The sequence below is a fragment of the Euphorbia lathyris genome, chromosome 4 (genome assembly GCF_963576675.1).
Source record: "Euphorbia lathyris chromosome 4, ddEupLath1.1, whole genome shotgun sequence".
NCBI classification, from domain to species: domain Eukaryota; kingdom Viridiplantae; phylum Streptophyta; class Magnoliopsida; order Malpighiales; family Euphorbiaceae; genus Euphorbia; species Euphorbia lathyris.
Genome location: NC_088913.1, coordinates 58,153,190 through 58,181,088, shown reverse-complemented (window position 1 = coordinate 58,181,088; position 27,899 = coordinate 58,153,190). Strand labels below are relative to the sequence as shown.

General features: G+C 37.4%; 1 protein-coding gene and 1 non-coding gene across 2 annotated transcripts; both read left to right on the top strand.

The window, feature by feature from the left end:
- Positions 1 to 1,859: 1,859 nt before the first annotated feature.
- LOC136228245 (small nucleolar RNA R71) lies at positions 1,860 to 1,966 on the top strand. Its single transcript, XR_010688574.1, has one exon. It is a non-coding gene; the product is annotated as a small nucleolar RNA R71 (small nucleolar RNA).
- A 4,235-nt stretch (positions 1,967 to 6,201) lies between these two features.
- LOC136226418 (amino acid transporter AVT1C) lies at positions 6,202 to 12,851 on the top strand. The gene is made up of 12 exons (XM_066014886.1): positions 6,202 to 6,350; positions 6,559 to 6,739; positions 8,050 to 8,372; positions 8,927 to 9,141; positions 9,495 to 9,518; positions 10,829 to 11,009; positions 11,116 to 11,335; positions 11,425 to 11,560; positions 11,840 to 12,005; positions 12,091 to 12,134; positions 12,398 to 12,460; positions 12,555 to 12,851. Exons 2-12 carry the CDS (start codon positions 6,570 to 6,572, stop codon positions 12,651 to 12,653), a joined length of 1,641 nt encoding a protein of 546 aa, XP_065870958.1. The 5' UTR covers positions 6,202 to 6,350; positions 6,559 to 6,569; the 3' UTR covers positions 12,654 to 12,851.
- The last annotated feature ends 15,048 nt before the right edge of the window (positions 12,852 to 27,899 follow it).

The window sequence follows — 27,899 nt, the reverse complement described above, 5'->3', positions numbered from 1 at the left end:
CTTTCAATTTTTCTTCTTGATCGTTTGTTAATTTGTTAGAAATAATTATAGGTAGAGAATCGCCTTCGCCTAAGAAAGCGTACCTCAAATGACTGGGTAACTCTTTAAGTTCTAATTTAGGGGGTGTTACAATTGAAGGCGGAACTGGTCCATCTTCTCTAATCAAAGGCTCTGGGTCCTTATCATCTAATTCCTCGCCTATTATAGGTTCAATTATTTCTTCACTTTGAATTACATCATTGACACATTCCTCAACTAAATCAAGTTTCATACAAGCGAATTCCTCCATAGGGTATTTCATCGCTTTGTTCATGTTAAACTCGACCTTATCTTCTCCTATCCTTAAAACTACCTTCCCTTCCGACACATCTACTAGAGCGCGTCCCGTGTTCATAAACGGTCTACCGAAAATTAAAGGGCAATTTACATCATATGCAAAGTCTAATATAACAAAATCGGTAGAAAAAATAAATTTATCGACTTTGACTAAAACATCTTCAATTATACCATACGGACTTTTAGTGGTTTGATCCGCTAATTGCAAAACCATATTGGTACGTTTGATATCTTCTTCTAAACCTAACTTGTTAAAAATAGACAATGGCATTAAGTTTATACTTGCTCCTAAATCACAAAGACAACTTGGGAATTCAATATCTCCCAACTTACACGGAATAGTAAAACATCCGGGATCCTTGAGTTTAGTGGGCAAATTACTTGATACTATTGAACTACAGTCTTCAGTTAACGAAATGGATGAAATTCCTTCCCAACTGATTTTCTTTGAAATCAAATCCTTTAAAAACTTACCATAGTTAGGAATTTGTGTGATTGCATCCATAAATGTCAAATTGATGTGCAAATTTTTAAGTTTATCCAAAAACGTTAGAAGTTGTTTATCATAGTCCTTATTTCGAACTTTGTGTGGAAAAGGTGGTTTGGGTACAAAAGTGTTGGTACCTGCGTCAGATGGTGAATTATTTGTGTTTAAGATATCTTCTTTGGACTTTGGTAAATCAGTTCCCGGTAATGTTACATCTTTGGGCATCTCAGGCCCTTGATAATTTTTTCCTGAACGAAGAGTAATAGCCTTCACCTGCTCTTTCGGATTTTCTTCCGTATGGCTGGGAAGACTTCCCTCTTTTCGGGATGGAATTGATTTAGCAAGTTGACCAATTTGAACCTCCAAATTATGGATGCTAGATGAGTGGTTTTTAATAAGCTGATCGAATTTATTTTCGATCCGTTTAAAACCATCGTCGTGATTACTTATTTTTCCACTGATAGCATCTATAAACTTGTCGATTTTAGAAGATAAAGTGCTAATCGTATCTCTTGACTGATTTTGATAATTAGTGGTACGATTTTGATTAGCACTGGCATTATTGTTACTGTTATCTTTCCAGTTAAAGTTAGGATGATTCCTCCATCCAGCATTATAGGTATTAGAATAAGGATTATTAGTTTGGTTTTGCCCTTGGACAAAATTTACCTGTTCGATCTCACTCATATTTTCGTAGTCCATATCCGTTTGGACTGGATTACCATTGGTATCGCGTGGTGCCATAAACTTGTCAATTTTGTGCGATAAAGCAGAAAATTGGGCTTGTAGCATTGCGACTGGATCAAGTTCAACTATACCTTTAACTGATGGTGTGGTTGAGGATGATGGTTTTGCCACCGGCATATGTCCACGTTCCGCGGGCCACATACTGCTGTTGATTGCCATTTCCTCCAAAAGTTCTCTCGCTTGGGCTGATGTTTTCTTCATAAATAGCCCTCCCGACATAGCATCTAATGAACCCCTAGTTGTAGGATTTAGTCCATTGTAAAATGTTTGCATTAAAAGTTCAGCGGGTAATTGGTGGTGTGGGCATAAACGTTGAAGTTCTTTAAAACGTTCCCAAGTTTCATAAAGAGTCTCATTGTCATTTTGAGAAAAAGATGTTAACTCTTTTATGACTCTTGCGGTTTTTGCTAAAGGAAAATATTTAGATAAAAACGCTTGGGCTAATTGTTCCCAAGTGGCAAAAGTTGCGGCTGGCATAGAAGTTAACCATTCTTTGGCTCTATCCTTCAAGGTGAAAGGAAAGAGGTGAAGTTTGATTGCTTCTGCAGTCACATCTGGAATTTTAAAAGTGTCACAGATTTCAAGGAAATTTGTTAAGTGGGTGTTAGGATTTTCGTTAGGTAACCCGTAAAATGTTACATTATTTTGCAACATATTAAGCAAAGCTGGCTTAATTTCAAATTGGTTTGCGGTGATTCTGGGTCTAACGATACTATTGGTCACACCGGCCACACCTGGCCTAGCGTATTCCATAAGTGTTGGTGGGTCTGCCATTTTTTCTGGCTCGGTATATGTTTTTACTGGGGTCTTATTTTTGTTTTTCTTATTTTTCTTGTTCTTCCTAATGGTTTTCTCAATTTCTGGGTCTATAGGGTCTGGTACAATGCCTGAACTTCGAGAACTGCGCATGAACCTGAAATCTTGCACGAACCGAAACTACCTACAAAATAGAATTTGAAAAATAAATAAATTATTAAATGAAAATTATTAAATTATAAAAGTTAAAATAAGTATGTTTAAACCTAGATTCGAAATAAAACACGAAAAATTTAAAATTTTGTCAAAAATTTTGGCGTTCCCCGGCAACGGCGCCAAAAACTTGTTGAGCGATTTCCGCAAGTGCACGGTATACGCTTGTAGTAATAAAAGATATCGAACCCACAGGGAACACTTTTTAACTAAAACTTTATTTAATTCGGTTTAGTCATGTGTTTAGGTTTAATAAAAGAAATATGTTTAATTGATTGAATTGGTTTTGGTAAATTAGGATTAGATAGAAGGATTATATCGAGTTTAGAGAACAGTTCCGTCTTTGTGGTTTTGATTACAAGATAGATACTTCCGCAATTGGAATAAAATAGAATTTATTTTCATAAAGCAAAGAAAACAACTTTAACTTTGTAAGATTACGGACATGTAACAATATAGCGATTTATTCAATTAAATGGCTTCGAACCATAGAAATCCCCCTGATGTTGAGGTGATTCCTACCTTAATCAAACTAGTATTTTATGTCTGATAAGCCGCGATCAGCGATCATGTCATCCATAAAAACTAAATATGTCAAGTGTTCAACAAAGTTCTTGTATGAATAAGATGGAATAGAACGTTTTAATAAAAACACCAATTTATCATTTTGAAAATCATTTTGTCAAAACAATATCAAAATAACAACAGTAAGAATGTATTGAATAAATAAGTATATCATTAATGAAATGTGAATTTTCACAAGTTAACAGAGAAGTAGAAACTTGGATAGCATTGTAACGAAAACTTTGAGATCCGGGTTGTCAATCTTTCTCTCAAACTCCGTAGGTTCGTCAAACCTCATGCGCTTCAGCCGTCAATTCTTCTCGCTGGATCTTCGGAATAGAGACTGATCTCGTCTACTACCAGAATGAAAACTAAACTAATACTGTTTATAACTAATCTAATAACAATTCGTGTACAGCATGATTGTTTATACAGAAATGAAATCTAAACTTTCTGATTCTTTTCTGAATCAGAAACTCAACATAATAACTTTCTTCTCTAATTTTCTCTAACTTTTTCCAACCTCGATTTCTGAAATGGATCACTTATTTATAGTTGTTGAAGGGTTGTAAATGACGGGTCGTGTCTGCTGGTGAAGGGTTGCTTTTATCCGAACGAACAGATGCGTTTTTCCGACTTAAACATGTGTTTTGTGTGCAGAAAGGTTCGCTGTCGCGACTAAGATTCTGAAAATCTCAGTCGCGACAAGGGGTATAGGGACGAGTTTGAAGACTTCGTTTTTCCCCCGAGTTGACCTCCGTAAGTCGCGACTGAGATTCTCAAAATCTCAGTCGCGACAGAGAGATGTTTCCCTGTCTCTCGACTGCTTTTCGTCCTCCTTGAGCGTTCTTCTGACTGATATGCATTCTTGGTACATTTTTTAGGTTTTTCCTCCATTTTAGCTATGTTTTAGCCACGTTTTCGCTCCTATTTGGATTTAACCAAATAATTAAGTACCTTGCATCAAAGAAGTAAATAAAGACGTAAAAGTATTCCAAATGAATATAATTAGCACGATTTTAATGTAAATTTAACGTATTTATGTATGATATTTTAGGAATATTTTGGGCTTAACAATAAGCACTTTCCTCTTACCTAAATCAATTTGTGTGGAACTTCAGAAAATGATGAATTCATTTTGGTGGGGTTCGAAGGAAGGTGGAAAAAGGCACATTCATTGGTTTCGGTGGCAAAAATTATGCAAAGGCAAGGAACAAGGGGGTTTGGGGTTCCGTGACCTGCGTTTATATAATCTCTCTCTTTTGGACAAACAGGGATGGAAGCTGATTCACTCTCCGCATACTTTGGTTAGTCGGTTACTTAAAGCTAAATATTTTACTAACGGAAGTTTTTTATCCTCCAGATTAGGTAATAATCCTAGTTTTGTCTGGAGGAGTGTGTGGGGTTCGTTGGAGCTTCTTAAACTGGGGGTTAGATGGAGGATTGGGGATGGCTCTAGCATTCGTGTATGGAAAGACTCGTGGGTGGCGGGAATTGAGGGGTTCAATATTCGGTCTTTCATAGTTCCGGGTTTAGAGGATATGGTTGTTGCTGATCTTATTAACCAGGAAGGTTATAACTGGGAGAGGGATAAAGTGTACGGCTGCCTAAATGAGGAGGAGGCTGATCATGTTTGTAAAATGGTGATACCTAGGCGCCAAGCGAACGATGAGCTAATTTGGGAGCATACGAGAGATGGGATATATTCAACGAAATCTGGATACTGGGCCATTGACGAAGCAATTAATGGAGGAGGAAGCACTGTGGATTGGGACTTAATATGGAAAATGAATTGGCCACCAAAACTGAAAGTATTCATATGGAGGTTATGCTCTAGCTGCTTACCTACAAGGGCTGAATTAATTAGACGTCATGTGCAGGTTCCGGAGTTGTGTGTGCTCTGTAATTTGGCGACTGAAAATCGGGAACACCTTTTTGGTCAGTGTTGTTTCGCGAAGGACTGTTGGAGGGCAGCTGGCGTTGCTGGTCCTGACGAGGCGGATGGGGAGATCGTCGAGTGTCTGTCATCGAGAGGTAAAGTGGTAAATGATACTGAAATGGGAAAAATTGCTTGTGTATTATTTGCAATTTGGCAACAGAGAAATCATTATCTTTGGAATAATGTGGTACGGCCGACGGAGTTTTGTTGGAGGAGCGGACGGGAAATATTTTTGGCATGGAAAAAGGCGAGGCAGACTGCCGGGAGATCTGTCGGGACCGGAAGTGCAGCAACGTGTGGATGGAAAAAGCCCAAACCTGGTTACCTGAAATGCAATGTGGATGGGGCGACTTTTGCAACTGAAAGGGTTTCCGGGTACGGGCTAATTGTGAGGAACGAATGGGGAGAAATCAAGTTTTGGAGCAGCAAAATTGACCCGATTCTAAGGGAGCCGAAACTGGTAGAGGCTTTGGTATTACGTGATAGTCTATTGCATATGCAAAATCGTAATATCAGTAGAGTGGAGTTTGAAACTGATGCCAAAATTGTGGCGGATGGGGTCAATTCTAGAAAGGTAGACTTGTCTGAATTCGGGTTTGTCATTCAAGATTGCCGACAAATTTTGTTAGAAAATTCTGACTTTTCAGTCGTATTCATTCCTCGTTTAGCGAATGAGGTCGCCCATCGTATTGCGGGGCGATCTCTTTCCAATGCTAACGATTTAGGTTCTGATTTTTTGCCAACTTGACTTAGCGATGTAATAATGAAGGATAATATTCCTATTGAACTATGAGGTTTCGTTTTGGTTCAAAAAAAAATCAATTTATACTATTTTTCTTTATTATTGGATTCAACACTAATTAGACTAATTAAACACCTTTTAACAATCTCTAATTCAAACTATTTGAGACACTTAACAATTCAAAAAATCATCTTAATTGCTACCAATTTATAATAATGTTTAGATAGTCTAGAATGATCCCATCTTTTAATTAAAATCTATATAGTCTAGAATGATCCCATTTTTTAATTAAAATCTATTACATAGTAGTATTCCGTGATCTCTAAATTAATGACTCGATATTCTTATCAATCAAGCTAAATTTTGTTTTGTTTTTTATAAAAAAAAAAAGAAAGAAGAGATATATCATGTGTATTATAATAATAATAAATAGGGCAGAGACACATGTACTAAAATGTAAACACCAAATAGAAAACAGGAAGTTGTTCTCTGTTTTCTGTTAACCTTTTCTCGCTCTTTCTTCCATTCTCCTTGCATTTTCTCAGCATCTAAACAGAGAAAAAAAGGTTTACTTTTGAAAGTTCAAATATTTTCCATTCTTGCCCTTTAACGGTCTTCAATTTTTCTAAATCTCCACGACTATATTTCCATATATTGATTATTTTCCTTGTTATATCTTTGACCTTCCACAAAAAGATGATACCTTTTCAAATATATATCTTTCAATTCTTCATTTTTATCAAGTAATTGGGGGTTTTTTTTGGTTTTCTGAAGGGGAAGAAAAGATGAAGAACTCGGTTTCAGAACAGAGTTTTTACATAGAGAGTGAAGAAGAGGAAGATGAGAGAGATGGAGAAAACAGAAACGAATCAGATTCTGACGAGTCTTTGGCTGATGATAACCGTCAACAGAGTAAAACTGGTTCTTATAACACTTCTTGGCCTCAGAGTTACAGGTTTCAATTTCAATTTTTACTCTTTCCATTTATTCAATTTTGGTACTTTTCTAAGAGAGTGTGATGATATGATGTTTCAATTTTTGTGGTATTGAAAAATGATTATTGTCTTTACCTCAATTATTAGAATTGATTTCAAGAACATATTGAAAATGGAATTGGTGGGTCTTTAAAGTATCAATCTTTGTCCATTAATCAAGGTAAAGGTACCAAATGTTGAAATTAAAACGATGTTGTTTTATAAGTTGGGGTAAATTGCCACTTCTTTATCCCATTAATCAATTTTGAAAAGTTTGATATCTAGAAAGTACACTTCCTATTTTAAAGTTTATTGATATATTTTTTTTTTGGTTGTGAATAAGTAGGGGTAAATTACACTCATGGCCCTTGAACTTTAAACTTATTTTCATTGCGGTCCCTGAACTTCAAAACCGAATATTATGACTCCTAAACTTTACACTTTACTAACATAAGGACCCTTTTAACTTCGATCACTCCAATAGCAGGAACTTGTAGAAATGATATTATGAGCAACTTTAATTCTTGAATTTTTTGATTTTGAGTTCATTAGTTGTTGTTTGGTTAGAAGAGCGATCATGGTTGTTTAGCGATCATGGCCTCTTTTTTATTTTGAGATCATCATTGGTTATTTTGACATGGTCAATGTTAAAAAGAGGCATTACGCTGGTAAAATGTAAAGTTAAGAGGCCATAATGTTCGGTTTTGAAGTTAGGAGGCATAATGAAAATAAATACAAAGTTTAGGGGCCATGGATGTAACTTACACGAATAAATAGCCTCAAACGAACAAGTTGCATCCTTAAATTTCAACATGTCATAATCAAGCCTCATAATATTATGTAAATTAGTCTAGACACATGACCTTGTTACATTCCCCCAAAATATATTTGCATCCATTTAAGCTATGTTGCTTGGAAACAGAACTGAAACTAAAGCAGAAACGATTTTCGTGCAATAGAATCTGAAACTGACACGAAAATGGATACCGAGAAACGTTGTTTCTATAAAAAAAAAAAAAAAAAAAGGGCGGCCCGGTCGCATTACGCGTCCCCGCTGAGCAAGGGTCCGGGGAGGGGTCCCACCACAAGGGTGTATTGGGGGCAAGCCTTCCCTTGCCAATTTAATTGGCAAGAGGCCGCTCCTAAGACTCGAACCCGTGACCTCTGGTCACACGGCAACAACGTTTTACCGTTGCGCCAAGGCTATATAAAAAAAAAAACTGAGAATATAAGTACTGTTATATGATGAAAGAATTGGTATATATATATAATTGAATTGTTGATGTTGCAGGCAGTCAATAGACTTATATAGCAGTGTACCATCTCCAAGCATAAATTTTCTAGGAACTCCAACACTATCAAGATTTGGGAGTTCATTTCTATCTTCTTCACTCACAAGAAGGCATACCCCAGAATCACTTCCTTCAATCATAAAACCACTTATACCAAAGCCAGAAGATGACTATTTGCCTCATCAAAGACCAAGTTCTCATTCTCTTCTTCCTCCTATTCCCTCTCGAAAGCATTCCGTTCGAAAGGACGATAAATCTTCCCACATTTCACATGAACTCCCCATTTCTCGCCAAAGCTCCTTCGGACAAGCCGTACTTAACGGTAACTTTCATTTTATAAGTCTCTAATGAATTGGTATGCATTTCTCTTTTAATTGGTTGACCGACGGACTTATTGTAATTTATCTCCAAAAGGTCAATTTAGCCCCTGATGTGTGGTTGTTGAAACTTAAAACCACTTGGTGATTACCACTTGCTAGATTAGGATTAGTACAATGTCTAAGTCTAAGTTTAGGGACCACCAAGGACCAATCATAGTTTTTTTTTTGACTGTCATTCTTTTTGGGTCCTTGCTTGTCTGTCTTTATGTCTGCTGTTGCATCTTGTAGTTTAGCATCTGGAATATATTATAATATTAATTCCAACTAAAAATATCTTTCTGATCTGTATATAACGCATGTTATCTGACTCATTATCCTTTGTCTGTTTGTTCATTACTTTCTCTACGATTATGCACATAAAATCAATATTTTTTAGCGTATGAATAGACCAATTAAATATCATTTTTTCTCTATGAAACACCGACACGGATATGGATACGAGTACGGATAATGTATGTTAGTAAAGATTAGAACTTTTTTTATGGTGAAAATGCAGGTATAAATGTACTATGTGGAGTTGGAATATTGTCGACATCTTATGCAGCTAAAGAAGGAGGATGGGTTGGGCTTTCAATATTATTGATATTTGCAATTTTATCATTTTACACTGGAATGCTATTACGGAGCTGCTTGGATAGTGAACCAGGCCTTGAAACTTACCCTGATATTGGACAAGCTGCCTTTGGTACTACCGGCAGGGTTGTCATCTCTGTAAGTCTACTAATTTTTTTTATGAATTGAGGGTCAATTTGGATTCTGAAGTTGGCTGACATGTTTAATCTAGCCCAGATCGAAGTTTAGGTACCAATTCAGTTCTGAAGTTGGTAATATTTGACAAATTAACCCAATAAAACTTGTTAAAATTGGCTAATTTGTCAAATATTGCTAACTTCGGGACTGAGTTGACACCTAAACTTCAATTTGGACTAAACTGAAACTGTCTGCCAACTTTAAGGGGCTAAATTCATCCTTAATTCAATATTTTATGGACAAGCTTGTTTACTTCATGAATTTTACTAGGCACTCAATTTGTCATTTTTAATTTTTTTTTTTTTTTGTTGCAGATAATCTTATATGTGGAGTTATATGTAAGTACAACTGCCTTCTCCTGTCCTGTCTCACATAATTCCTTTTATGGGATAAAATACATCTAAACTTTATTTCATGATATCAAAGTGCTCGAACTTTACATTATAATAATGTTAAAGCAAGAAAATTCAACAAATTAAAGAATGATGACTTGCAATTAAGGTTGTAAATGAGCCGAGCCGCTCATGAGCGGTTCGGCTTTCAGCTTGACCGTGTTCAGCTTGATTTTTAAATGAGTCGAGTTTGAGCACGATTTTGAGGCTCGATTCATAAACGAGTTGAGCTTGAACATGGAGAAACTTGACTAGAAAGCTCTCGTGAGCAAGCTCGGTTATATGTTCGTGAACAAAGTCATGCTCAATTACAATGTTCAAGAATAGGCTCGTGAGTGAGCTCGGTTCAATTATTTATTTAATAACAGTATTTTTTATAAAGGGAGAATGTAAAATTAGGTAGTTTTATGTGAAAGTTTAGTTTTGTAGGTTTCAAAACTACGTAGCTTATGAACATAATTAACGAACTGTTTGCGAGCAAAATTCATGAACATAATTAACCAGCTGCTTGTGAACAAATAAACAAGCTGCTTGTGAGCAGCTCCCGATTAGATAATTTTCTTAATGAACTTAGCTCAAACATGATGTTGAGCTCGAACCGAACTCGTCCATTTTTTGCCAGACATGAGTAGGCCAAAGCTCGGCTCGGCTTGATTAAACCCTACTTGAAAATAGATATTTGACCATAATTTATAGTGACGTGGATTAAAAAGAGAGTGCCATTGCCATCATTTCGTTAATTTCTGATATCAAGGACTTTAATGTCACGAAATTAAGTTTAGGAACCATATCGTTAACAACCCTATAGTTTAGGGACTATGGATGCATTTTATCCTTTTTATGCTTCAACCAACCAACAAATGGAGGTGCTATATACCAAAGTACAATTATTTGGTTTATTTAAATATTATTTTGGATCTTGAATATTCCCTTGTCCATTCCTATCTCCATGCCTCTCTCTCTCTTATAATGACATGATGAATTAGTGCAGAAAAAACAAATTAATGAATTAATTTGTTATAGGAGCGGCCTCTTGCCAAATAAATTGGCAAGGGAAGGCTTGCCACCAGTACACCCTTGTGGTGGGACCCCTCTCCGGACCCTCGCTCAGCGGGGACACGTAGTGCACCGGGCCGCTCTTTTTTTTTAGAGAATTCGAGTACTTGCTAGGAAGCACCGAGACATCTAGGAGATTAACGTACGAGTGTCGGACATTCATTCTGTTATTTATATATTTTGAAGTTGGTCATTTGCAGGCATGTTGTGTGGAATATATAATTTTGGAGGGGGATAACTTATCATCATTATTTCCAAATGCACATTTAAGTTTGATTGGATTAGAGTTAAATGCACACCATTTATTTGCAATACTAGCCACCCTTGCTGTTCTACCAACAGTTTGGCTACGAGACATGAGTATACTTAGCTACATATCCGGTAAGTTAACTATTCTACCTTTAATATTTCTTAAAACTTTTGACCTTTGATGGTCGGTCCGATCTGTGTTTCTCGAAGTACGTCACCTGATTGTAATGTGTTGCAGCTGGTGGAGTAATAGCATCGGTATTGGTAGTGATATGCTTATTTTGGGTTGGTTTGGTTGACAAAGTGAACATGCACAGCAGTGGTCAAGTAGTGAACATAGGAACATTTCCTGTAGCTATCGGTCTCTACGGTTACTGTTATTCGGGACATGCTGTTTTTCCCAACATCTATACTTCAATGGCACAACCCAACAGATTCCCTGCTGTTCTTTTAGTATGGTATGTATGTATGTATATGTGTTGCAATGTTACTTTTCCTATAATGTAATGGGAATAATTCATCTAACTTTTGTTTCTTTATGTTTCAGCTTTGCTATTTGTACAGTCATGTATGCTAGTGTTGCCTACATGGGATATACAATGTTCGGCGAATCCATCGAATCCCAATTTACTCTTAACATGCCTAAAGATCTACTCGCCTCCAAGATTGCTCTTTGGACTACGGTATGCTCATCTTTTTTTGTTTAATGTCTGTTTCGTTCTCCTTTTATTGATTGTCCATTTTCACTATTTGTTCTCTAAAACATTAGTCCTTAAACAACGCATAAAACTCACACATCTACAGTTGAGTCGATAAGAGCCAATATCTGAAATAAAAGTTCAATAGCTATAAATGTTCTAAGATAGAAGATCACATGCTAAATCAACAAAGTTTCCCAGTGTTGGTTTCTGTGTCCGTGCAACATAGGTCTGCTGCGGAGTTTAACGTGTGTTGTTTTGCAGGTTGTTAATCCATTTACAAAATATGCATTGACCATATCTCCAGTGGCAATGAGTCTAGAGGAGTTGATACCATCAAACCATCTCAAGTCTCACATTTATGCAATCTGTATTAGAACTGGATTAGTCATCTCTACTTTGATTGTTGGTCTTTCTATTCCCTTTTTTGGTTAGTCTCTCTTTCATTTTTCATTCTCTTGATAAATAAATACATCTTTTCTATTTATTTTTTATTTTATTTTCTTTGACTTCAGGTCTTGTTATGTCACTCATTGGATCTTTACTCACAATGCTTGTGGTAAGTTTTTGCTGAGTTTAACAATTTGTTAAAAAGATTTAGGTTATTTAGTCCTTTACATGTAGAATTGATTCTTATCACTTTAGGGGTAAATATCTAGCCTCCTGAACTTGGCCAAAGAAACCGATTGACCCCCTGGACATACACAGTGTCTCGTTAGCATCCTGAACTTGGCTAACGAGACACTCTGTAATGTATTAAGCCAAAAATTGGTATTTGTTTTGATTGTATGTATATGTACTTACAATGAGCTTTTATGGCAGACATTGATACTTCCTTGTGCCTGTTTCTTGAGCATCTTGAGGAGCAAAGTAACTATATTTCAGGTTTTGCTGCCTTATCTCTCTCTCTCTCTTTCAGTAGTAAAAGTTAAATTAAAATTGGTATTTAGAGTAATTTTGATGTAATTTTTTTTTGTAGGGAATATTATGCATAATGATAATAGTGGTGGGGGTGATATCATCAGCAATTGGATCATATTCAGCTATTTCCAGAATTATTGAAAGTTTGTGCACTTAAATTCAACAAACAATTTTGTATTCTTCATTTCCTTTTATTGCATACTAAAACACCCTACTTTGAGTTGAGTTGAGTTGAGACAACTAATTTTGATATTAATAATAATATTAAAATGAAATAGGATATTTATTTTCTATTTTCTATGGCAAATTTGAGAAAAACAAGACTTGCAATATATTAATATAATAATATTCATTATTTCTCGGTAAAAAGGATCATGATGCCTATGATCTTTCATTTAGATACATTTTATTTTGGGTAATTAGTTTATTAGTCCCTATAGTTTGATAAAATACACTGTTTAGTCCCTATATTTTCAAAAACACATGGTAAGGTCCCTAACCGTGAACTGTTTAGTCCTTCTGCATGTTTATTAGATTTTTACCGTTTATGACTTCGGAAATGACTAAATTACCCTTTACTATTTACCTTCAAACTTCAGAAGAGGAAATCCAATTTAGAAGAAGAAACTATTTATATGGAGAACAAGAAAAAGAACAAATTCAATGCTTACGAATTTGAACGATTAAGAAAAAAATCAAGAAGAATAACACACAAAGTTGATTTCAGATGCATTAGAGTTTAAAGGAAAGGAAAATAAAGGAAAAGAAGAACGCAAATCCAAATTGACTAACATAATCTTCATGAGAATCTAACGGCAGGGACTAAACAGTTCACCGAGAAAAACGTCAGGGACTAAACAGTTCATGAGAATCTAACGGCAGGGACTAAACAGTTCACTGAGAAAAACGTTAGGGACTAAACAGTTCATAGAGAAAAACGTTAGAGACTTTACCGTGTGTTTTTGAAAATACAAGGACTAAACAGTATGTTTTGTTAAAATATAGGGACTAATAAATTAATTACCCTTTTATTTTTAGTTGTCTCAAGCCCTTAAAGTACTATTGAACTTTTTAGCATATCAAACTAATAGTATAATAACACGTGGTAATGAGAGACACCGGAATAGAATGAGGTTTATTTTGGGTTATATTATTCGGCCATAGATAAGGAACATAGCGTGTTGTCAAACGCCTTGTGTTGTGATTTCCAGTATAGTCAGCATCACATTATCCACGTACTTCACTTTTTCATTCTTTTTTGTACATGATACCATAGTCTATAGTACCTCGAAGATATTATAAGATTTGTCGAATAGCTTTTAAATGAGGTTTTTTCGGATTCTGCATGAATGGACTAACTATACTTACCACATATAATCTAAGTCTTTACCTTCAATGGAGCATGGCTTTGTGTGTACATCTATTAGAGTTATAATAAGCTTGCGTTCTAGCATCCCATCCAATAGTTCCTTAGCGCGTTCAACTTCAAGACTAAGGAAATGGTTTAACTCTCCCAATGATTTCATTCCTAAACATACTAATAAGTTGGGCCTGACTTGATTAATCTTAGCAACATCATCACTTGTGGTGATAAGATCATTTATATAAACTAATGTTATAGCCAACTTCTGACATTGCACACGAACAAACTGAGAATCAGCTAGTGCCATCGTATAAACACATTGAATTAGGAACTCTACTATCTTTCTGTACCATACTCTTGGTGCTTGCTTTAATCCATACAACACCTTTTCAGCTTGCATACGTAGTTTAGTTGAGCTTTGTTCTCTAACCTTTGAGGTTGATCCATGTATAACTCTGATAACTTGGGGAAAAAATCCTTGATCAGAGCACTTCCCTGTGAGGCGCCGTTGGGATCGGCCGGGGACACTCCGATACCAAAGTCAGTAATATTTCTAAGAATAAACTGTAAGCACAAAAGTAGAGAATCAGTAAGTGTACCTCAATAGCTTGGGATGCAAGCTATTTATACTCATGTAGTTGTAACTCTTGGTAACTAGAAAGTCTCCATTAATGCCTCATTAATGGCGGTTACTGATCTTATTCAAGTATGACCGTTAGCTCATTAATGGGTTATTAGTTGCCTTTATTGGGAATCGGCTTGGCCGTTCCTTGGGCGTATCGATGTTTGACGGCGGGTCTCCCAAGGCGTTTGACCGTCTGTGGCGTGTTGAGGAATTTGTAGATCCGCCACCTATGAGTCTTGCTTTATACGCCATCTGGAGATTCATCGGTGGATCTTTATCCATAATAGTATTAATGGCGGATCCTTCATTCTTTGTCTAATTATCCTTTTTCCCCATGTATGATATTTGGATGTTATGGAGATGTAGATGAACAGTCATGTCATTACTCATCTTTAATTGCTATCAATTCTCCATTAATCCCAGCATTTATCCTTGAAACCCTCAGAGTTGAGGTATTCGAACAGTCAAGTCTTTATTCCCCTTTAATGGCTATTAATTGTCATTTAATTGTATTTATTCTCATTCATGGATGGTAATAAATGCGCCTTTTGGTATTCTTAGATCCGCCAAGGCGTATGTACGCTCTCCTTGAGAGCTATGGCGGGTCTCCACTACTCGCTCTCATCGGGCGTATCTCGTTATGGCGTATCTCGCCATGGTCCACATGATGTGGCATAATGCTAGAAACTCCTTCCTTTTCTTCATTATTTATATATTCACCTCTGCATTAATCCTGCAATAATTATCATTAATTCCATATTAATCATGCATAAATATCTCTTTTAGAAGGAATAATGGTTTGCCATTATTTCTATTAATTTTCCCTTAATCCTTATTCAAGAATAATTTGGGTTGTTATCAGAAGCCACCCTAAAGGTATAAAAAGCTCTTTAGGGTTGTCTAGATGGTGTTTTATTTTTCTATCTTGGAGGAAAGTGGACCCGCCCTAGATGGGGGATCACATATGGATATGATACGTTTTTAGGGGTTTTTTCTTCTTCGTGGATATGTACTCATTTATTTTTATTTTATGTTTGTTTGGTACTCATTTATTTCAGTTTTTAATTTCGTGCTCTATCTTTTATGAATTATCAATTTTTGCACCAATGAGGACATTGTCCAATTTAAGTGTAGGAGGCGATATTGCATTTATCTTATTTTGAGTACGAATACTTGTTGTTTCATTTTACATACATATTTTTGCCTACGTAAAAAAAATAATAATCATAATTATACATATGCTAAGAAATATAACACATATTACATAATGATAAAAAAATTTATATCATAGTAGTAAAAAAATATATACATACGGTAAAACCTCTATAAATGCATATCCTTGGGACCGGAAAAAAATATTCATTAAGCGATATTATTTATTTATCGATAAATGAATAAATTATTCATTTATCGATAAATTAATAAATTATTCATTTATCGATAAATTAATAAATTATTCATTTATCGATAAATATTCATTAGATATGTAATTATCTTATTTAGGAAATATATTATTTGATTGATTTGTAATTATCACATTAACGTAATTACAAATCAATCAAATAATTATAGGCATAATTATAGGTCTTGTTTTTTTTTGTAAACTCCTACTTTGTTTTTACTACCATTGGATGAACTTACTTTGTTAAAATCCACCATCATCCAATGGTGAAAAAAACAAAGTAAGTTTTACTTTGTCAAAAACAAAGTAACCAGAGAAGACACTATATATATATATATATATATATATATATATATATATATATATATATTTGTATGTAATTTAATAATTATTACTTTATATTTTCATTGGGTCCTTAAGGATTTAAATATTTTTTATTACTTAATGCATTTAGCGAGGTTATTACTTTAGTCCATTGGCCCAAGTCGGGACCGGAAGAATTTATTATATAATCGAGGTTATTACTTTATCGAATATTCATTTATCGAGGTTTAAATGTATGCTATTAAGGTTATATGAATGTGGTAGAAATAGTTAAATATTTCTACAAGGGAATTGAATTTTGAATATTATAAAAAATCTCCGAAACTATTTATAAAGAAAAAGTCTCAAGTGAATGTATATAAGTAATAAATTCTTTATCCGATCTTTCTTTTGTATTATGCTAATGCATGATAATATAATTCCTATTTCTATCTTTAAATTAGGTTTATAGGCATTAATCAAACTAACACTTTTTAGCTTTTTGCTTGGTTGAAGTTTTTAGGGAAACTATAGTCATAATACATATTGATGTAAGTCAATATAGGGTGAAGGTACTCTATTCTTTCCCACATTAAATTTTTTATTTTTAACACATATTAAGTAATTTTGAAATCGTTATCTTAATTTTTGGCCACGATTGCGACCACTCATGTCATAGTCGAGGTATGAAAGGGAAGAAAAATAAAAAAAAACTGTACTTTTGGCCACGGTTGCGACCACCCTTATCACGGTCGAGGTATGAAAGGGACGTTAAATAAAAAAATAAAAGCAAAATAGCGTGTCTAAGTTTAAAGTCACAGTTGCGTCCACCGATGGCATGGTCGGGACCTCTTAAGCGGACACAAACAACAACAACAACAACAACAACAAAGCTTTAGTCCCGAAATGATTCGGGGTCGGCTAACATGAACCATCATATAAAACCGTGAAAATCAAATCGTGTCAGCGACACAGATTCGCTCCCTCCATTCCGTCCTATCCACTACCATATTTTCCTCAATTCCCAATAAACTCATATCACTCTCGATCACCCTCCTCCAAGTTTGCTTAGGTCTTCCCCTACCCCTCACCACTACATCCCTTTGCCACTCTTCGGTTCTCCTAACCGGCGCATCAAGCGGACACAAAATAATTAAATTCATAAAGTCATAGTCGAGAGCACCCTTATCATGGATGTGACTAGAAAATAAATTAACAAAAATTTATATATATATATATATATATATATATATATATATATATAGGGTGAGATCCAGTGTGACAAGGGGTTAGGGTGTGAGATAACAAAACTACGTAGTTTTGATGATAATTAAAAAGGGCAAGGTGGTAAATTTGTAAATAAAATGAAAGAGATGATAGAGAAAATTGTTTTATTTCTTTTCTTTAAAATACATTTTCCCGACATCTCTAACATCGTTTTTCGAAATTTTTTATACTATTAGACTCGTCTAAATTAGACGGTTATTTTAAGATCCCTGAAGCTCAAGTAAAAATATTTCCGGTGAACGGAATCCGGGTGGGCGTTTTCCAGCGAGAAAAAAAAGTGTCCAGAAAATTCTTAAACAATTCCAGAAAACGTAAAAAATTATTCTAAAAAACTTTAATTCTTGGGTCGAAGTGGTATTTCTTACGGTTTAGTCCCCATAAAACTTTTTCCTTAATTTTATCCATTTTATATGCTTCAACAATTTGTTGGGTCAAAACTGTAAGGAATCTCGCTTTGAGCCAAGAATTAAAATTTCTTAAAATGATGTTTTACATGTTTTGGAATTTTTTAATAATTTTCTGAGCACATCTTTGTCCTACTTACATTGTTCCAAATCAGTGTACCATTTGTTCCAACATAATACTTATATTGTTCTAACAGAAAATTGTTTTATTTCTTTTCTTTAAAATACATTTTCACGACAATTCTAACCTTGTTTTTCGAAAATTTTTATACTATTAGACTCGTCTAAATTAGACGGTCATTTTAAGATCCCTAAAGCTCAAGTAAAAAAAAATCCGGTGAACAGAATCCGGGTGGGCGTTTTCTGGCGAGAAAAAAAATGTCCAGAAAATTTTCAAAAATTTTCAGAAAATGTAAAATATTATTTTAAGAAACTTTAATTCTTGGGTCGAAATGGGATTTCTTACGGTTTAGTTCCAATAAAACTTGTTTCTTAATTTTATCCATTTTACATGCTTCAACAATTTATTGGGTCAAAACTATAAGGAATCTCGCTTTGAGCCAAGAATTAAAGTTTCTTAAAATGATGTTTTACATGTTTTGAAATTTTTTGATAATTTTCTAGGCACATTTTTTGTCCTACTTACATTGTTCCAAATCAGTGTACCATTTGTTCCAAATCAGTATACCATGTGTTCCAACATAATACTTATATTGTTCCAACAGAAAAATGTTTTATTTCTTTTCTTTAAAATACATTTTTCTGACATTTCTAATCTCGTTTTACGAAACATTTTATACTATTAGACTCGTCTAAATTAGACGGTCATTTTAAGATCCCTGAAGTTCAAGTAAAAAAAATTCCGGTGAACGGAATCCCGGTGGGCGTTTTCTGGCGAGAAAAAAAGTGCCCAGAAAATTCTCAAAACATTCAGAAAATGTAAAACATTATTCTAAGAAACTTTAATTCTTGGGTCGAAGCGGGATTTTTTACGGTTTTGACCCAATAAATTGTTGAAGGATGTAAAATGGATAAAATTAAGAAAAAAGTTTTATTGGGACTAAACTGTAAGAAATACTACTTCGACTCAAGAATTAAAGTTTATCCAAATAATGTTTTACATTTTCTAGAAGTTTTTGAGAATTTTCTGGGTACTTTCGGATTTTTTTATCGGAAAACGCCCATCTAACCGCTGGATTCCGTTGATTTGGGACTAAACCGTAAGGAATCTAATCTCACTTTGAGTTAGAATTAAAGTTTTTCAAAATAATGTTTTACATTTTTTGGAATTTTTTGAGAATTTTCTAGACATTGTTTTCTCACAGAAAAACAGATCGTCGGATTCCGTTCACCGGAATTTTTTTTACCCGAGCTTCTGGGATCTTAAAATGACGGTCTAATTAAGACGAGTCCAACTGTATAAATTTTTTTTGAAAAACGATGTTGGAAAAGTTGGAAAAATGCATTTTAAAGAAAAAAAATAAAACAATTTTCTCTTTCTTTTTATTTACAAATTTGTCACCTCCTTTTGGTTAATTATAAAATTGGTCATTGTCACACAATAAGGTTTGTCACACCATAAGAAATGTGTCACACCTGATCTCGTGTATATATATATTAGATAGTGTAAATTGGGAAAAGAAAAATTATAGTACCTAGAAATGCCTTGAGACCGAAGATCAAACACATGCGTGCTTTCACCCATCCCGAATGCTTCATTATAAAAATTCCAATACAAGTCGGATGATAAATCACTTTTATCCTAGCTAGTTGGTGTTTTGCTTATAAATTTGCCTTATGAGATTCATCTTTTGGTTTGACTAATTTAAAAATGTTTATGTGGAATATATTCTATTTTTAAGATCGTTTGAAAGAAAAAATTTGATGATAATTTTGCTCGGGACTATTTTTAAGTGTATGAGATTTGATAAGCCCAAAATATACCTAAATTAGCATGCATAAATGTATTAAAATTCATGAAATATATATATTAATTATTTATTTTGGAAAGATTTCACGTTGGTATATGTTGTTTGTGTGCAAGGTGTTAATTATTTGGAAAAATCCAAATAGGATAAAAAATGGAGTAGAAATGAGTGAGAAATCAAGCTTTAGTGAATATCACATACGAGAATCAGAAATCATGACTGAGAATTGAAGCAAATAACCAAAGGAGGAAAAGAATAGTTTCTGTCACTACAGAGATTCTAAAATCTCTACAGGGATGCGCTAGAGCAGCCATGCGCCTCCTCCTCCTCCTCCTTCCTTCTTCTTCCCCCTGTCACGTACGAGATTCTTGAATCTCTATAGGGGTCCATCTTTGATGAGTAACAGAAACTGAAGTGTTTCGGGAATTGGTCACACCGGCCACACCTGGCCTAGCGTAATCCATAAGTGTTGGTGGGTCTGCCATTTTTTCTGGCTCGGTATATGTTTTTACTGGGGTCTTATTTTTGTTTTTCTTGTTTTTCTTGTTCTTCCTAATGGTTTTCTCAATTTCTGGGTCTATAGGGTCTGGTACAATGCCTGAACTTCGAGAACTGCGCATGAACCTGAAATCTTGCACGAACCGAAACTACCTACAAAACAGAATTTGAAAAATAGATAAATTAGTAAATGAAAATTATTAAATTATAAAAGTTAAAATAAGTATGTTTAAACCTAGATTCGAAATAAAACACGAAAAATTTAAAATTTTGTCAAAAATTTTGGCGTTCCCCGGCAACGGCGCCAAAAACTTGTTGAGCGATTTCCGCAAGTGCACGGTATACGCTTGTAGTAATAAAAGATATCGAACCCACAGGGAACGCTTTTTAACTAAAACTTTATTTAATTCGGTTTTAATCACGTGTTTAGGTTTAATAAAAGAAATACGTTTAATTGATGGAATTGGTTTTGGTAAATTAGGATTAGATAGAAGTATTATATCGAGTTTAGAGAACAGTTCTGTCTTGGGATTTTGATTACAAGACAGATACTACCGTAATTGGAATAAATAGAAGGTATAAAACTTATTTTCATAAAGCAAAGAAAACAACTTTAACTTTGTAAGATTATGGACATGTAACAATGTAGCGATTTATTCAATTAAATGGCTTTGAACCGTAGAAATCCCCCTGATGTTGAGGTGATTCCTACCTTAATCAAACTAGTATTTTATGTCTGATAAGCCGCGATCAGCGATCATGTCGTCCATAAAAACTAAATCTGTCAAGTGTTCAACAAAGTTTTTATATGAATAAGATGGAATAGAACGTTTTAATAAAAACACCAATTTATCATTTTGAAAATCATTTTGTCAGAACAATATCAAAATAATCAACAGTAAGAATTTATTGAATAAATAAGTATATCATTAATGAAATGTGAATTTTCACAAGTTAACAGAGAAGTAGAAACTTGGATAGCATTGTAACGAAAACTTTGAGGTCCGGGTTGACAATCTTTCTCTCAAACTCCGTAGGTGCGTCAAACCTCATGCGCTTCAGCCGTCAATTCTTCTCGCTGGATCTTCGGAATAGGGACTGCTAGGTCCGCTACCAGAATGAAAACTTGTCTCTGATCAACCTTAGAAACTAAACTAATACTGTGTTTATAACTAATCTAATAACAACTTGTGTATAGCAAGTTTGTTTACAGAAATGTAATCTAACTTTCTGATTCTTTTCTGAATCAGAAACTTAACATAATAACTTTCTTCTCTAATTTCTCTAACTTTTTCCAACCTTTTCAATTCTGAAATGGATCACTTATTTATAGTTGTTGAAGGGTTGTAAATGATGGGTCGTGTCCGCTGGTGAAGGGTCGCTTTTATTCAAATGAACAGACGTATTTTTCCGATTTAAAACATGTGTTTTGTGTGCAGAACAGTTCGCTGTCGCGACTGAGATTCCGAAAATCTCAGTCGCGATAGGGGGTGCAGGGGCGAGTGAAAACTTCGTCTTTCTCCCGAGCTGGCTTCCGTAAGTCGCGACTGAGATTATGAAAATCTCAGTCGCGACAGAGAGAGTTTTCCCTGTCTCTCGACTGCTTTTCGTCCTTCTTGAGCGTTCTTCTGGCTGTTATGCGTTCTCGGTACGTTTTTTAGGTTTTTCCTCCATTTTAGCTCCGTTTTCGCTCCTATTTGGATTTAACCAAATAATTAAGTACCTTGCATCAAAGAAGTAAATAAAGACGTAAAAGTATTCTAAATGAATATAATTAGCACGAATTCAATGTAAATTTAACGTATTTATATATGATATTTTAGGTATATTTTGGGCTTAACACACCTGAAAAGTAAAACGTAAAAAAGTACGTGAATAGTAAAAACGTAAAAATGTACGTGAATATTAAAACCGCGAAAATGCACGTGAATAGTAAAAATCATAAAAAAATACTAAATGCTTTTAACCCAAGCTTGAATTGGATTAAGCTCCTCGCAAGCACACGGGAGAGTGGAACACCAAAGCATAATGAATTAAATAAAATCCTATACAAATGATCCTACGAATGAAATCTCAAGGAGTAACGATCCTAATCGAAAGGAATTTCTAAGTTAGATTTAAACACAACCGAAAGAATAACTAGCTTAACGGAATTCTCATTAGATGTACGTATAGAAGTGAGGCTCTCGAGGGATAATGACTTTAGTTTAGCCTCTTGTCTTACCCGTACTATTCCTTCCAGGTCATTGGCATTACTGGGACCACCGTGGATATCCATACCTAGTATGCTATGCTTAGCCCATCGGCTAAAGCCCGCGTTCGAGAGTTGGGCTTCGAGCCCTTTATTCTGGCGCTGCCTCGTGCCAATGGTGTGTGTGACCGACACAGCTTGTGTGCTTTATATGAGAGGTGGGTAGACTCGACTCACACCTTTGACCTTTCGTTTGGGGAGATGACGATCTCGCCTCGCAACTTCTCGCTATTGACTGGATTGCGGGGTAGCGGCATTCCGGTCCCCCTTTGCTTCGACATGGTGCATCCTCGGGTCGACCCTGCCGAGATATCTGATTTGATTGGACCCGGAGTCTACACGGGTGCCGGGGCCACTCCGGCGAAGTTCGTTACTACCTTTGGGCTACTGAGTCGTAGGGACTTCTGCGACCGAGATGACACGAATCGGGCCACCCGCAGCTTCCTCCCGTACACTTTAGGCGAGACGATCTTCCGCACCAAGAGCGGAACCATACATGCAGGTCTCATCCAGGCTTTCCGTGATTTGGACGCAGTGTCGTCCTATGATTGGGCTGGAGCTGGCTTGGCCTTTCTATACAAGTTTTTGGACTTGACTTGCCGGAAGCGCAAGGATTTCAACGGTTACACCTTTGCCCTCCTGGTGTGTTTTCTATCATCGACTTGTCTCTTTATTCTTTTCACGATTTCTACTTCTGACGTTGGTTTTTACGAACAGGTTTGGGCCTATGAGAGGAGGATTCTCCCGAGCGCCCGCAGGAGTAGACCGCGCGTGACTACGCTTCCACTTATGGCGAGGTGGAGTGACTTTGACTTGCGCGTCGAGAGGAGGCGGACGGTGGCATGATTCCTATCATGGATTGACACACGGATCTTGGGACAGGTGAACGTCTCCTGACTATGCTGGATTTTCGTTCATTCTTGTCTGACTTTTCTTATTTTTCAGATCTCTTTCAGATGGGACGATCTCGACTTCGGTCCCGATTACGCCTATGTCACCCGCATCCAGGGGCAGCAGTGTGTGCTCACCGGCCCGTGCGTACGAGCGTGGTATTTGGGCGACAGGAGTTTTACCGGGGTTGACGCCACATATTGGACTCCAGGTGAGATCCCTGTGTCTATGTTCGCGGTGAGGATCATGCCCCTGCAGGAGATACATCGTGATTTGACTTGCCGATTTGCACCTTGGGACATGTGGGACCATGCGGGGGGTCGCGCCCACTATTTATCGACACTGTTGACTCCGATGGACCCTCCTGAGGTCGTGATGGACGTGGATCCTGCGGATGACGTGTTCTCGGCGGCGGCCGTCGCTGAGGTCTTTGGCCTAGAGGAGGTTCCGGTAAGTGCTTGACTTATTTATTCTTTATTTACGAGATAGTTAGGGGTATTCATTTTGCCTTTGCTTGCAGGAGGGTTCCTTGAGGAGCGCTCGGACATCGGATTTTTTTGATGGTACCCGAGCCTGGACATCTGCGAGCGAGCCTTCATATCATGCGGGCGAGTCCTCCGGCGCCGCCCACCCAGAGCAGCTCTACCTTGGCGCACCCTCCCCGACCCCAGGGAGAGAGTATTCGGTGGTTCGTTATGGCGAGGCGAGCGTGGCCTATTCCGGCGTTGAGACAGCCCCTCCGGTTTTCACCTCGATGGTGTCGTTCGACCCCCCTGATGCCCTCCATACCTCGAGGGAGACATGCACCGACTTCGTGGGATTATCCGATTATTTTCGAGAGCGGCTCAACCTGCGTTGCGCCAACCACCTGGTAAGTATTCTTATTTTGTCATAGTGTAGTGAAATGTATGCATGTGATGCGCTTATGTATAACTTCCGTTGTTATCTATTTTGGTGTTTTTTTTTCTTTTTTTTCTTTTCTTTTTTTATTTACAGAGCGATCTTCATGCTAATGATCAACGGTTCAGCGAGTCGCAGTGGGATGCCGATGCTAAGGTCGGACGTGTCTACCGAGAGAGAGATACCTATTGGGCGGAGATGATGCGAGTGGAGACTGAGGGGCGCCTTGCCGCTGAGGAGGGTCGTCGGGTTGCCGAGGAGGCCTTAGCCGCGGAGCGGGCTTCACATTTGAGGGACTTCGAGGACTTCTGGGATTTTCCTCCTTGATAGGCTCATTATTTGTAGTTTTCTCATTAGTATTACCCCGATGTATAGCTTGTATATAGGGAGAGGGGTGGGTAGGATGTAGGCTTTTTATGTGAAAGAGGTAGGAAATGTATAACTCATGATTCATAATACAATGCATTCAGTAGATTATAATGATTCCAATCATCCTCTTCAAATATATTCATGCCTTTATTTATTTACAAACAACAGAAATACTTAGCCGCTTATACATTATTTTTATGATTGCTCAAGATGTAACTACCGTTACCAGGATCCGCCTTTTTTCGGTTTTCAGATCCGAGCTATTTTTCAACTCTCCTTTTATTATCCCGGAATTTTCAAATGAGTGCCCTTTCGGGTTTTCACCCATTGGGATGTCCCTCATTGTTGCATAGGTCGCCCTTTGCGGGTTTTCAACCTATCGGGAATTTTTATTTCTTTCCTTTTTTATTTTACGAAAAGTATTTCTTAAGCCTATCCAGATTGGTAGGTCCGGAGAACTCCATGCCGTCCATAGTATTTAGCTTAACCGCTCCTTTGCTTAGCATCTTCTTCACGAGAAAGGGCCCTTCCCAGTTTGGCCTAAACTTACCCCTAGGGTCGGTGTACGTCATTCGGATCTGTTTCAGCACCATATCCCCTCCTTTGATAGGGCTGGCCTTGACCTTTTTGTTGAAGGCTCGGGCCATCCTTCTCTGATATAACTGCACATGGTAAAGAGCCTCCATCCTTTTTTCGTCCACCAATGCCAACTGTTCATATCGCTTCTTCACCCATTCCGTCTCGGGAATCTCTGCTTCTACTGCGATTCTCAATGATCGCTTTTCAATCTCAATTGGGAGAACGGCTTCTGCCCCATATACCAAGGAGAACGGCGTTGCCCCAGTTGACGTTCTAACCGTCGTACGATAAGCCCATAAAACGAGCGGAAGCTGATTGTGCCAATTCCCATGTGATTCCACTGTCTTTACGAGAATCCTCTTAAGGTTCTTATTTGCGGCCTCCACTGCACCGTTAGCTTGCGGGCGATATGGAGAAGACCTATGATGCTCGATACCGTATTCCTAGAGGAGACTTCTCACTTCCCCCTGAAACTGGACCCCATTATCCGTGATCATGTGATGAGGCACTCCGAACCTGGTGATTAGGTGCTTTTCAATGAACTTCCTCATCTGCTTAGATCCCAACTTGCTAAACGATTCTGCCTCTACCCACTTGGTGAAGTAATCAATGGCAACGGCAATGAATTTGTGTCCATTTGACGCATTAGGCCTCACCTCACCGATGATATCAATGCCCCAAGCTGCAAACGGCCAAATGGGTGCTAACACGTGCAGTTCCATAGCTGGCAAGTGATTATAATCTCCGTGGATTTGACAATCATGGCATTTCTTCGCATATTCGTTACAATCTCTTTCCATGGTGAGCCAATAGAAGCCTTGCCTTACGATTTTCTTTGCTAACACTGCTCCTCCCATATGGGCTCCACAAATTCCCGAGTGTACTGACTCCATTGCCTCACGGGCTTCTCCCTCATCCAAGCACCTTAATTGTAAACCATCGGCGTGTCTTTTGTAAAGCAAGTCATTGTGGATGACAAATTTCTGAGCTAACCTTCTGATCACAGCCTGATCCCTAAGTTCTGATTCTGCCGGGTACGTTCCACTTTTCATGAAGTTCACGATATCGAAATACCAAGGCTTTTCATCCGCTCCCAACAACATTACGTCTTCATAGCACGGTTTGTGGGACCTCCTCAACACCAAAGGCTTCGAGGCAAGGTTTTGAGGATTATCCCATACTGACACTAATGTGGCCAAAACATCCGCCGCTTGGTTCTGCGTTCGAGGAATATGATAAAAGCGACACTCACCGAACCTCTGTGCTAACCCCCCTAGCTGGTCTAGGTATGGGCGCAATCTCTCTTCTCTTACTTCCCAATTTCCCTGGGCTTGCTCGATAATTAACTTTGAGTCGCCCCAGACTTCGACATATGACGCTCCCAGTGCCGCTAGTGACTCTAACCCATAGATGCATGCTTCGTACTCGGCCATATTATTAGTGAGAGGGAACGACAACTTCTTCTCCATTGGAATCCTTTCCCCTTCTGGTGAGATAAGTAGCACTCCTACCCCGGCTCCATTCGAGTTAACTGCTCCATCAAAGAACATTTTCCACGGTATAACTTCTATTGCGTTCAAGTGCTCATCGGGGAAATCATAGTTTATCTCCTCCTCTTCCGCATTTAGAGGCTGATTGGCCAGGAATTCCGCTGCGGCTCTCCCCTTAATAACCTTTTTCGTTACATATTCGATGTCGAATTCGGACAAGAGCAACAACCATCAGGCTAGCTTCCCCGTCAGGGACGGAGTTCGGTACAGATACTTCACAGGATCCATCCTGGAAATAATGATCACTTTGTAAGACTGAAAATAGTGCCACAACTTCTTTGTTAGCCATACGATTGCCACGCACGTCTTTTCGATCATGTTATACTTAAGCTCATATTCCAGGAATTTCTTACTCAGATAATACACTGCATGCTCCACACCTTTGTCCCCTTCCTGGGCCAGCATTGCCCCAATTGATCGCTCCTCGATCGCTACATAGAGGAGAAGCGGTTTTCCGAGTTTAGGCTGTCTCAAAATCGGTGGATTAGACAAATAGTTCCGGACACTCTCCAATGCTTGCTGGCACTTATCATTCCAAACCGTGGGTTGATCTTTCCGTAGCAGCTTAAAGACTGGCTCGCAGATCGCAGTGAGTCATGCTATGAACCGACTGATATACTGAACCTGCCCCAGAAATCTTCTCACTTCTTTCTCATTCTTGGTGCCAGCATTTCCTGTATGGCTTTTACCTTGTCGGAATCCACCTCGATCCCCTTGTTACTGATCACGTAGCCTAAGATTTTCCCCGATGAAACACCAAAGAAGCACTTCTTCGGGTTCAACCTTAGCTTGAATTCTGCAATTCGGGCCAAAAACTTCTCAAGTGCAGCGAAATGCCCCTCTCTTGTCTCCGATTTGACCATCATGTCGTCCACATAGACTTCCACTTCCTTGTGTATCATATCATGGAACAGTGCCGTAGCCATCCGTTGATAAGTTGCCCCAGCATTTTTCAAACCAAATGGCATTACTCTATAGCAGTACGTCCCCCACTCAGTTGTGAACGAGGTCTTTGCTTTGTGCTTCTCGGCCATCTGAACTTGCATGTAGCCC

Bases quoted from the DNA above. Each gene is read 5' to 3' on its own strand.
- LOC136226418 (XM_066014886.1), top strand. From the start codon at position 6,570: ATGAAGAACTCGGTTTCAGAACAGAGTTTTTACATAGAGAGTGAAGAA. The intron at 11,010-11,115 runs GTAAGTTAACTA...AATGTGTTGCAG, and splicing joins TATACTTAGCTACATATCCG to CTGGTGGAGTAATAGCATCG. The intron at 11,336-11,424 runs GTATGTATGTAT...TTTATGTTTCAG, and splicing joins CCTGCTGTTCTTTTAGTATG to CTTTGCTATTTGTACAGTCA.